Raw genomic sequence first — 13254 nt, forward strand, 5'->3', positions numbered from 1 at the left:
TCGGTAATTATAAGTTAAAAAAAACTTCAATTTGCTTATTTTTGTATTAACATTAAAAGTAAGTAAGATAGGTAAATTCTGATTTCACTAAAATTTTAAGCATGTAAACATTTATAAAAATTTTGTTACAAGTCAACTCTAATGTTCTTGAATTGAATTTTACGTTGAATTTTCATAGTTGTTACAAGTCACCTAAAAATTGAGGTGACTTGTAACACGTGTTTTTTATTTATTTTTTAAGCGAGTTTTTATCAAAAAACTAAATTGAAGGTTCTATTCTATTTATTAGACGTATGCGGAAATAAATATAATTTTTGTAGCCCAGTGCAATTTTTTTTAAGCTCATAATACTAAGAAGTATGTCAAAATCGTTTCTAGTCACCTCGATTGACTATAGATAAATACCTATACATTTTTTATTACATTTTATTATATTATTATTATTTTTTTTGATAATACATATTTTGAATTCTTTAACGCATTTTTATGTACATACTTTTATTGTATAAATACATACTTTGGTTATATAAATACATATAAATCCGAGCCCTAGTTATAACTATTTTGTATATTATACTTCAATGACGTTATAATTATATTATATTATGTATAAACTCTATGTCGTATACTCGTATATAAAATTTATATTATACTGTGTTGGCTATTATCTAAATAAACATATTATTTTATGTGTAATACTGTGCTGGCTATAAATATTATTATTATTATAATAGGAAGCTGGTGAGTATAATATTGTTTATTTTCGGACGGAATAAAATTTATTAGTTAATTTATATTGTAATATATTTCGACAGTGAATTTTTTTAATAATTGTATCGAATAAGTTTTTGGTTAATTAACTTTGGTTTTTATATTATAGTGTTTAAATTAAATTGAAGTAAAAAAAAGTAACGTTTCAATTAATTTTATTTTTTCCGCGACTTAAAATAGCTGCCGACACAGAACTTATCGCGCTAAGTTTCACGCGTGAAGTCAACCAATACTAAAGGTAAGGTTATAGTTAAATTCTTTTTTACTTGAGTATTAATATTATTTAACGTAGTTAAAATTAGTTATAGAACGATAGTTGCACTTAGGATTGATTCGGTAATCCATATTTATTAAAAACCTGCTTTTAGTTAAATAATTTGCAGGCGAAGGCCCACGGGCTCGTCATATTTTCTATGTTTAAAATTTGTACGAAATTAAATTTCTTTCAAAATTAAAATCTTAAGATTTAAGACCACCTATGGTTACTGTAGTACATATTAGAACTCATTAGGCGTTACTTATATACTCGAGAAACAGTGAATTTTGCTATTCTTCTTCTTGTCGAGTATTGTTGTATATATTTTTTTAATATTTTACCACCACCCACCTTCCCATTTTTAAATCCTGGCTACATCATTATAATACACTGCAACATATAATGTATGTAAATAAATTATTTATAAATATTAAATCAGAACATTTATTAATAACATAATGTATTTTATTATACAATGTAACTTTCAATAGATATTTAAGTACCAAAACATATTATAATTATAGTATTTAATACATTACAAAATCAATTTTTTACAGTAGGATTATAAAACATTTGAAACATTAAATATAAATAACTAGGTACTTCAAGTAAAAGATTATGTTGATTAATTGGAAATAATGACATATTTATTTAAACAGATTATATAAGTATCACATGTTCAATATGTAATAGTAGTTTTATTATTCAGGTGACCGTATGGATTCATGTATCTGTTTTTATAGAAACTATTTTGACACCCTCAATGTTGATTACTTTTCTTTTGTATAAAAATTACTACGACGAACATCATTATATCTGTTGTAATTTTGACTTGGAGAATTATATTGAAATGAATTATTCATTGAGAGTATATTTTTACAATATTCATCATAATACACCTTGTAATTATTTTGTTTGACATCACCACATAACCATAATTCAGAAGAGTGAATAATCGAACGAGATATTAATACTATCCATGATATACGTTGAAAGTTGTCACTAGGGTAATCAATAGAATCACTTTGAATAGCCAAATACTTATATCCTTTGAGTGTGTGATCTATGGTTTTAAATCCATTTTCTAGAGAGCCGTAATATGTATTTTCAGTGGTAAATATACAAGTTATAACTTCGTTCTTAACATTGTAGATTTTTATGTCACCAGGGTCAGGCTTTTTATTTCTGATATCTCTTAATAAACTACAAACATATAATATACAATTCATTTATTATTTGATATACAAGATGTTTAATGATATTGTAATTTATTTAAATTGTAAAATTCCATTCCTCCCTTCCATGACTTGAACAAATATAATAATTGGTTAAGTTAATTGTCATAAAAAAAAACCAATTAGTGACGGTCTAATGCTAATTCTATTTGAAACATATTCTACAAAATTATGAGAACTTGAATCAAAATGTTTTATCCCTTTACATACCAGATTTTTACTTAACACAGTTAAGGCTCTATGACACTGTCTCTGTATTCTGTGTGTCTGTGTAGTCAACCAATTAGTCGTTACCCCAATATACCAAACAATTGAAAATATTCAATTCTTCCACTGTGGGTTGATTATGAGTAATGACTAGTAAAATAATTTTAGTTAATTAATATTAAGTGAATGACAAGAAAATTCTGAACATGAACTATAGGTTACTTAGAATATGGAATTCATCATATTGTGATAACCTATTTATCACCAAGAGTACTAGAATATCATTATTTTGAAATAACTTTTTTATTATTAAAAATGTTTGACTAATGGTAGTACAGTAACAGTGATCGAATATCTCATTACTTTATAATAATTTTAAGAACCTATCCTAACCTACCTTACAGAATACTTAATATTTTTATTTTTGAACAAAATAGCTCTTATAATAAATATATTCAATAATTTCTTATTTTCTAAGTCTTAAAAGTCAATAGATATATGGAATGAATTAAATAAAAATATAAATACTTTTCTTTGAATGGGTATTTAGCGTCAACTTTATCTACTATATGATCTGTCCAATTATTGTTGCATGTTTTTTCTAAGTCAATAAATAAAATAATAATGGTTTCGGTTTCCATCTCCCATAAATTTTTTGGTGTAATGTAAACTGTTAATCTCGGCGATTTTTTCGAATCTAATAACTGAAAATATTTTTATAATAATAAACGTACCAAGATATTTAGTAATTAGCGGTAATTATTTGTAACACTCACTTTTGAAGGTACACATACTGTTATGTGAATACCAGATCCAGAAAATATTTTAATTATGAGCGATTTTGTATCAGACCAATCAAGTTTATCCAATCCACAACCAATTGTTGGTATTCCTAATTTTGTTAAATTGTATTCTTTCATTTTATTTAAAAGTGAAATGAGCGCTTTTTCCATTGTTATCATCGTAGGTTTACCATTACTAGTTTTTTTTGTTACCAAATAAAATGCATATTGATCGTGGCGCTTAACTATACCAACATCTCCTATTTTTAATTTCTGATCAACTAGTTTACCAACACCACCAAAGATATTTCTAGAAAGTAAATTAAATAAATTACAACTGAATATATATCATAAACAAAAATAAGACATTTTTACTTGAAATCAACAGCTATGCCCGCACCCATTCGTAAGTCTTCAGCAACACAATGAGCAAGAGAATATTCCTTTGATAATTTGAAAATGTCTTCATCTATTTCCTCTAAAACACTTAAATAACAATGAAACATTTTTAAATGAATTTTAAACAGAATAATATATTCCAGTATAATGTTAAATTTGTCTTCAAAATTTAAATTGATAAACATTGAGGCATAAAGTAAAAACAAAAATATTTTTTAAAGGAACAAGTTTATAATATAGTTAGTGGAACTATTATACAATAATCATTATAATACTCAATTTATTTTAGACAACGATAGATAACTTGATATAAATTTAAATAAATAAATTAAGTTTAATAAAAGAAGAAGAGTGATGAATTAAAATAATTGACAACATACCATGCATCAGAAAATCTGCTTTGCTTTTGACTATTGTTATTTTTGTATTTATCCCTCGGTCTAGTTAAAATAATAAAAATATTAATGATTTTATTACTTATATGATTTATGAATGCTGATTTCATAAAAGCATGTTAGTGTCCAAAACAATAGTTTAAACTAGTAATATAAAAATAATAAAATAATGACGCAAATATCAGGTCGGCTGTAACATTCAAAATGAACACACATAATTTGTATAATCTCACAGTGTTCGCATTGTCTATTTCAGTGTAGACTATCGGTCGCTTTCAATTAACAATGTCGATGAATAAAAATACTCAAAAAATTGGTAATGATTTGCCAAGTACACGCAGCACTTCAAAACTCCATTTGTCAAATTTGTCTTTGTCAACTAGGCAGGATGATAAAAAATCAAAATTTTTCATTTCACCAAACAAGTTTGCAGTTCTCGCCAATAATAATACTTGTGAAAATGTTTCTATACCTTCAAACAGCTCTAAAGTCGACCTCATTAAGTCACCTCACACCGTTCAAGATATTGATCCTCCAGCTCTACCAATCTACATAAAGAATATTGAAAATTACTCCGCCTTCAACATTATTCTGACAAGTATTACCCAAATTTTACTTGCAAATCTTCAGCTTCTCATCTCATCATCCAACCTACAAGTCGTTATAGTTTTAACCAAATTGTTTCTCACTTAAATGAAACTGATGCCAGTTTTCATACATTTTCACCTAGCTTTCAACATTCTTACAAGTTCACCATCAGGAATGTACACCCTTCTACCTTAAGTACCGACATCTCCCCCACTCTCGATTAACTAGGAAATCAAGTAAAATACGTTTTCAACACTAAAGACAAAAATAAATGGTACCTCCCACTATTCTTTGTGGAGATCTACCCGAATGAAAATAACGAGGACATTCACAATATTAAGTCATTATTTAATACCAAAGTGGTTATTTAAAAACCCCATAAAAAGGGCCATAGCCTTCCACAATGCCATAAATGCCTTAAAATCTTTGGGCCATACTCAAAACTATTGAAACCATATCTCCCGTTGCGTTAAATGTGGTGTGGAACATTATACCAGCCAAGTGTGCACTTAGCTCAGAGGAACACACCGCCAACTTCAGGGGCTGCCCAGTCTTCAAGAGAGCTAAAAAAAAAATAAGACCTTCAAAAGCACCTCTAGCCAAAGTTCCAGACCAAAATCTTATGCTGAAGCCACTCGGACACAAGATTTTTCCGTCACATTATCTAATTTCATCACTAACCTCAACTTTCTAATCAGTCGACTAATTACTCTCCTCTCCTCAGTTCTTAATGCACTAATCTTTTAAGTTACCTTAACTCCATAACTATTTCCGTAAAATTTTTTCCTCATAACATTATAACCTTATCCAAGGTTGTGCTTTATATTACCTCACTTATGTTTAAAGTATACCAATATTGCGTCTTTGTATCTGCCTAATAATAATTAGGTCATAATAATTTCTTATCTCATGTTTACATAAAATTGTAGAGCTATAATAGTTGTATACTGAAAAAAAAAAATGACGCAAATATCAGACAGTAGGTTAATAGGTACAAATACTGGAGGGGGCTAAGACCCCTAACCATTGTATAGCCCCAACAAAAAACCTTAAAGGACCATGAAACAAAAAAATGATTTTGACTTAATTAATAGTTAGTTAATTACTATAACTAACGGTGGTACTAAAATTTGTATACATTGATTCGTTAAGGCGCTAGAGTCCAAGAGAGATAGCTGCGTGACGTCACAAGATCACACGGCGCGGCGGCAGCGTATACTTTTATACAGGAATCGCCGACGCGGTCTAGACTATTTATTTATAAATTTTGTTATATTCAATTATATTATAAATAACTTCGTAGTCACAACAATGACCAGACGTATGCAAATACTCTATTTGGTTAATTAGGTTTTTATCCAAAATATGCGGTATTCTATGTTGACGAACATCAATCAACCACATTTTACGTTTATACGTCTTCGTAAACAGACACATATTTTTCATCGTTGGAATTTTGTTTTACGAGGTAAATTAATGTAATATAAATTATAATCATTTTTATTTTATTTATTAATAATAATAATAATTTGTTAATTACGTAATATATACTTTATATAAAGTTGAAATAGTTATAAGTAGGTACCTATAATAGGTATGTTATATTATATTATAATTTATAAGAAGTGTTCTCGCATAAGCAAAATATGTTTTATAACAATTTTTATTTGTTTTTGACAGTGTATTACAAATATTTAAATATGTCAATACGTTCATATAGTTTTGAGCCCACTGTGAACGATATTTATATGGCTGATATTCAGCAGGATAGAAATGAACCAGATATACAAGAACAATTAGAAGGACGTTCAAAAATTAATGTAAACAATTGGTGTTTATGTAATAAATGTATTAGGTTTACTACTGACCAAGAGTATATTTGTTGTTTTGAGTTAGAAAAGTTACATAAATTACTAACACATAGTAACAAAAAAAACATGTGTAACGGAGATAAGCTCATTTTTCAAAAATTATTTTAGATGAAGAGGTAAGTCATAGATTAGGTACCTACATAACACAGTAGATTCAGTTTTTTAATTTTGTCCTTGATTTTTTTATTACGTTTATTAGGTTCTCAATATATACACGACAACAAATCATTGTCAAATCAAAAAATAAAAGTAAAAAAAAAACGTTATGTGCACAAATAAGATGTGGAGGTATATTTGTTATAAACAATTTACTTATTGGATAAACTCGTGGAATTCCATAGGAAAAGGTAGGATGACTACAGGTCAATTGATAATATAATGCAATATTTTAACTAATTATTTTAAATATGTATAGGAACATATAAATACAAGTGATTAAATTTTTGGTTTTATATAGGTAATCGTGTTGTTATTCCATCGTGTTGTAAATAAAATTCGGTAGAAATATCCGGAACAAGACGGTTGTTATGTTGGTTATAAATCATGTACACTGTAAACATAATATATTAGTTATATAATATATTATATTATAAACATATCATTCATAATTATGTAATAAACTATTATTAATATATAAAATATAAATATTTCAATATTATTTTGTAATATTAATGAGAACACTTCTTATAATTAAATTTTTAAACATACAATATTCATATATTTATTTTAATATGTATGTACCTATTTTATAATATTATCTTTATGTCCTATAAATTCTAACCATATCAATTAATATTATATTTTATATTTTAATATTAAAGTACATACATGAAAATTAAAAATTATTCACATTAAAACAAAATGGTGTAATTTATTTTAGGGGTAAAATGGTTCTTTGTTCTGTATTTGGTTGCAATTCAAATAATGATAAGAAAAGGGCAACTTGCAGCCAATCTGAAAATATAAATTTTTATAGTTTTCCAAAAAGAAATAAATCACGACTTAGATTTAAACAATGGTTAGTGTTTTTTAAACATAAAGATTTTGTCCCGGGTAGTGGATCTAGAATATGTTCAAAACATTTTCAAGAAAAAGATTTTACAGAATCGAGCAAACTACAAAAACAGCTACTACCAAATGAAAAAAAAAAGTTATATTTAAATTCCGATTCTATTCCAACTATTTACAAAGTTGATGATCTTAGACCCAAAACACCTCGAAGTATTAGAATATCTCGAAAAAGAAACGATGAAGATATTATATCAAAACAAAATTCAACAAACACATCGGTAAAAAAAATTAAAAGTTGACAATTTCTTGAACAATATTAATGAATCTGATTCCGAAGACGATAATGAACTAGATATTTATAATCCAAATTTTATTTACTTCAGTGATAATCCGAATGATAAAGGCATACAGTGTGATTTAGGCAATGAGTGCTACAATTTGTATAAGCCTACAAATTACATATCTTTTAAAATAGAAAACCAAGAAGAAGAAGAGTATGAAGAAGAAGAAATGTATGAATGTAAACAGACATAGCAAAAACTATCAACAAATATAGAAGATAATTTTTGTTTTTTTGTATTTTGGGATTGTTTATTGCCACTTTTTAATTGTTGCCGTCAATGTAATTCTACAGTTGTATCCGTCCAACATTATATCAAAGGGGCATTTCTATCTGTTATAACTATATGTGATAGAAACCATAAATTAATTTGGCGTTCACAAAATAAGAGCAATAAACGTCCATTAGGAAATATATTGATTGGATCTGCTTTGACTTTATCCGGAATCCTGTACACACAAATGGTAGCTTTCTGTGATTCATTAAAACTATCATATTTTTCTTGTCCGGTTTATGATAAAATTGTTAAATGTTATACTGGACCAGTTATCTGTAATATTTGGAAAGATCAAAAGAAAAGTACAATTGACTATTAAAAATTCAGAAAATGATATTTGGTTAGCCGGAGATGGGCAGTATGACTCTCCAGGCTTTTGCGCCAAGTACTGCATCTATTCGCTAATGGATTTACATAGCGGAAAAATAGTAGACTTTAAACTTGTTCAAAAAGGTATGGTAAAGGGAGACTTAAAAAGAAAAGGTTGTAAATTATTACTTAATGATCTGACCAAAAACCAAAATTTTAATAATAAATTGTTTCTTACTGATCGACATAAAGGAATTCGTTTTTACATTAGAACACAACATCCAGAAATACAACATGAATTTGATGTGTGGCACCTATCTAAAAGAAAGTTTGATGAAAAAAATGAAAACCTTAGAAAAAAAACATGAAAATGCATATTTATGGAAAAGTAGTATTAATAATCATCTTTGGTGGGCTTCGCAAAATTGCAAAGGTGACGGTCAATTATTAGTTGAAAAATTCACGTCTTTACTACATCACATAAAAAATGAACATGAATAGGAAGAAAATGGAGTAACAAAAACATGCGATCATGATCCATTAACAGACGAAGAAATGAATAAAAAACTATGGTTAAAATCTGATGACGAATCATACTATGCATTAAAAAAAATAATAACCGCCAAAGATTTTATAAAATATTTGCCGCATGCAAAACATTTTGTGCATACTGGCCGCTTGGAATCTTATCATAATGTAAGGCTAAAATATATGCCAAAATGAATTCAAATATAGAGGTATGTAAATAAGATCCATCATGGCTATATTGGACCATAATTACAATTATAGTAGGTGATAAAATGGTATACTCGAAACCGTTAGGGAAATACACAATAAAAAATGTATATAAGCGTACTGATAATGATTGGCGAAAACAAATTATGGAAGTACTCGATTTGGCAAGAAAAAAAACAAACAAATATAATAACATAACAATGCCAGAAGAAATTGAAATTCCTAAGTCCATAGCTCCAATACCAAGACCAAATATTGAAGAAATACGGTATAAAAGATATTCGAGATTTAAAATTTAATTTTATAATATTCTGTTCAAAATGTTTATATTGTTATTTCGTCGTCTCAGAATGAAAAGGTTCTAACGTAATTTTTGTAATTGTTCAGGAGAACGTTTTTAAGTTAGCCCGTACCTATCATTCACGTATGAATTAGAACCTTTTCATTCTCTATATCTCATTGAATAATCAACGGATCGATACGATTTCAGGATTGAATTATACAACAAAAAATATTTAATAATAATATGCAAAAAAACCATTTTTCAAAAAAATTGATTTAGAACCTTTTCATTCTGAGACGACGATTTTTAGTTTTCAGAACAATAAATATATATTCATCTAATCATCTAAATAAAATTATATATTAATGTGAAATATCGAAATAATATATTACATCAATTTCTATTTTAAATTCTAATATCATAGTTAATAGAGGTAATTAAAATTAATTACATAGGTACATTTAAATTTAGTAAAACGACAAAACGTACACTAACTGCACTTATTAAAACCCACAGACTTATGATAATTGTCTTAATTTTTAATTTTTGTTGAATATAACAAAAAATATAAAAAAATAACTAAGACCGCTTTGGCGATTCCTGTGTAAAAGTATACACCGCCGCTGCGCCGTGTGATCTTGTGACGTCAAGTGGCTATCTCTCTTTGGCTCAAGCGCCTTAACGAATCGACGTATTCAAATTTTAGTACCACCGTTAGTTATAGTAATTAACTAACCATTAATTGAACCAGTCATTTTTTTTTGTTTCATGGTCCTTTAAGATTATATACCACATTTCAATACATAAAAAAAATTTCAAGCCTCAGCCTCTCCCTCCTCAAATCTCTCAAATAAACACTATTTGGGCCTATTATTGGGGCATTCGTGCAATATGCAATCTACACATGACAAACATCGACCAAAAATGTATAGACTTTTGTACAGTTTTAATATTTATATAATAGCAGTATGAAGACAGTAAAATTGTAAGATATGTCTGCCAGACCAGTATTTTGTTTTTCACTGTCTAAATTCCGACTGTGCTCTACTAGTTGCCGACCATTACATTAGAGAATTCTATGCGTTCTATGCAGCTCAACCTGCATGTGCGGCCGGTTACCCTTAACCTGAATAGAGTATAGAACCACCTGATTAATCTGGACAACCGTTTAGTAATACATAGTATTATTAGTATTATCAAAAAAATAATCGGAATAACTAGTTATTTTGTATTTTTTAGGCCATTATATTATGTTGTATACTAAATAACCTTAATCTTACTAAAATCTGTAATATTATACATTTTTTTTACTGAACTTGTGTGTTTAATTAAGTACCTTGGACCATTTATTAGGCTATTTTGTTTAATCCAAACATTCATTAATTCAAATAATCATGAGCCCAAATTAAGCCGGATTAATAAGGTTCCACAGTAATATGTAAGTAAGAGAAGATAAATATTAATAAACGACAAGATACCTCTCTGCTCCCTCTGATTTGCGTGTATCCTTATTCATATCAATTTTTTTCCTATCATGTGCTTGTTCCATATTGTCATCAATGGAATCTTTCTCAGGCCATTTGTTAGGCTTTTGAACATTTTTATGACTTTTTAGTTCTTCACTCAAACTTCGACGGCTTGTTTTTTTGTTTTTCTTTTTATTCCTCCGTCTATTTAAAATAATATAAAATGTTAATAATTGTATGACTTTTATGAATGCTAATTGCATAAATATTTTTAAATAAAAAATAGGTAATTAAGTAAAATAATGTTAGTGATGAATATTAATAATTGAGAACATACACTTTTGAATCTTCATTTACTGATAAATATGGTGTAGCTTCATGCAAATTAATTTTGTTTCCACCGTGAACTTTTTTCTGATTTAATTTGTCATAAATGGATGAATCTATGTCAGAAATATTGTTTTGTTTTTGGCTATTTTCATTTTTGTTTTTATTCCTCAGTCTATTTAAAATAATAAAAAATATTAATAATTATTGTAAGTATGAATTTTATGAATGCTGATTTCATAAATATTTTTAACTACCCAAAACAATTGTTTAAAACTATTGTGATTATTTATGTAAAATTGTATATATTAAAATAATTAAATAATGATTCAACTATCAAACCTTTTTTTATTTTTTTTGAGACGAAGGCATGTTCACAATTTATTTAAATATTACATAGGTACTTAAGTAAAATAATGTAAGTGACGAATATTAATAATAAGGGCTGTGAATTTATAGGAAAGTGCATTTTTTTTTGGTGATTGTAAAACATAGCTTTGTAAGTACATAATTTGAATTATGTAAATACCAATCCATCTATGAAACTTTTAATTTGCATATTTTTTCATTTTTTGACGTTTTAAATTGTTTAGGTCATTTTTTTGCATTTTTAGGTCATATTTTGCTTTTTTAGTTAATTTTCTAGTATTTTTAATCAAATTCCGTCAATTGACTTGTTTGAAAACATTTTTTTTTTTATTTTACACATGCTATATATATATTATGTCAAATTTATATTTTATTAAATAATATTTTATACAAGTCACAAGCTATATACGGGTTAGGTAAAGATAACGATTCGATAAAATAAGGCAATTGCTAGACAACTAGATAACCGGGAAGACGCTATAGAAATAAATATCTTTAAGTTTGTTTTATTATTTTAACAAAATAAATAAAAAAAAATTTTTTTTTAATGTTTCAGGTGAATAGCATTAACTTAATGCAAATGTAAATTCAAATTCAAATTAATAACATTTTTATTATTTTTTTTTAATAAATACACACTTTTTTGTACTAATGTTTAATATCCTGTACCTAATATTGATATAAATGTAAAAATTAAATTAAAAACCATTTAAAATTAATTTTATACTATAATTTTTGGCATTTTATATTCCTTTTTTTTTTGCATTTATAGTGCATATTTTGCATTTTTAGTGCATATTTTGCATTTTTTATTGCATTTTTTAAGGTTTTTTAGTCCATTAAATTCACAGCCGTGTTAATAATTGATAACATACCCTTTAGAATCATTATTTACTGATAAATGTTGTGTTTCTTCTTCATGCAAATTAAAGTTGTTTCCATCATGTACTTTTGTCTCATTAAATTTATCATCTATGGATGAATTTAAGTCAGAAGTATCGTTGGGCTCTTGACTATTTTTTTTTTTTTTTTTATCCCTCCGTCTAGTTAAAAGAATAAATATCTTTAAGTTTGTTTTATTATTTTAACAAAATAAATAAAAAAAATTTTTTTTTTAATGTTTCAGGTGAATAGCATTAACTTAATGCAAATGTAAATTCAAATTCAAATTAATAACATTTTTATTATTTTTTTTTAATAAATACACACTTTTTTGTACTAATGTTTAATATCCTGTACCTAATATTGATATAAATGTAAAAATTAAATTAAAAACCATTTAAAATTAATTTTATACAATAATTTTTGGCATTTTATATTCCTTTTTTTTGCATTTATAGTGCATATTTTGCATTTTTAGTGCATATTTTATTGCATTTTTAATGCATTTTTTATTGCATTTTTTAAGGTTTTTTAGTCCATTAAATTCACAGCCGTGTTAATAATTGATAACATACCCTTTAGAATCATTATTTACTGATAAATGTTGTGTTTCTTCTTCATGCAAATTAAAGTTGTTTCCATCATGTACTTTTGTCTCATTAAATTTATCATCTATGGATGAATTTAAGTCAGAAGTATCGTTGGGCTCTTGACTATTTTTTTTTTTTTTTTATCCCTCCGTCTAGTTAAA

The 13254-nt window shown here is 26.7% G+C and overlaps 1 protein-coding gene across 7 annotated transcripts in view; it reads right to left on the bottom strand.

The window, feature by feature from the left end:
- Nucleotides 1-13254, bottom strand: part of LOC100166845 (MATH and LRR domain-containing protein PFE0570w) — a 71700-nt gene that overhangs the window by 8505 nt on the left and 49941 nt on the right. For 3 of the 7 annotated variants that reach the window (XM_029488439.1, XM_029488438.1, XM_029488437.1), the window contains 8 exons: nucleotides 12497-12664; nucleotides 11263-11427; nucleotides 10938-11129; nucleotides 4031-4090; nucleotides 3627-3737; nucleotides 3246-3561; nucleotides 2998-3173; nucleotides 1558-2230 (listed from right to left, as the gene is read on the bottom strand). In XM_029488439.1, the coding sequence (XP_029344299.1) occupies nucleotides 1798-2230; nucleotides 2998-3173; nucleotides 3246-3561; nucleotides 3627-3737; nucleotides 4031-4090; nucleotides 10938-11129; nucleotides 11263-11427; nucleotides 12497-12664 (1621 nt within the window). In that variant the 3' untranslated portion in view covers nucleotides 1558-1797. Of the gene's footprint in view, nucleotides 1-1557; nucleotides 2231-2997; nucleotides 3174-3245; nucleotides 3562-3626; nucleotides 3738-4030; nucleotides 4091-10937; nucleotides 11130-11262; nucleotides 11428-12496; nucleotides 12665-13254 lie in introns of those variants that run through there. The other 4 variants (XM_029488442.1, XM_029488440.1, XM_029488443.1 and 1 more) reach the window with 4 other exon arrangements.

Source organism: Acyrthosiphon pisum, chromosome A1 (assembly GCF_005508785.2).
Source record: "Acyrthosiphon pisum isolate AL4f chromosome A1, pea_aphid_22Mar2018_4r6ur, whole genome shotgun sequence".
Taxonomy (NCBI): domain Eukaryota; kingdom Metazoa; phylum Arthropoda; class Insecta; order Hemiptera; family Aphididae; genus Acyrthosiphon; species Acyrthosiphon pisum.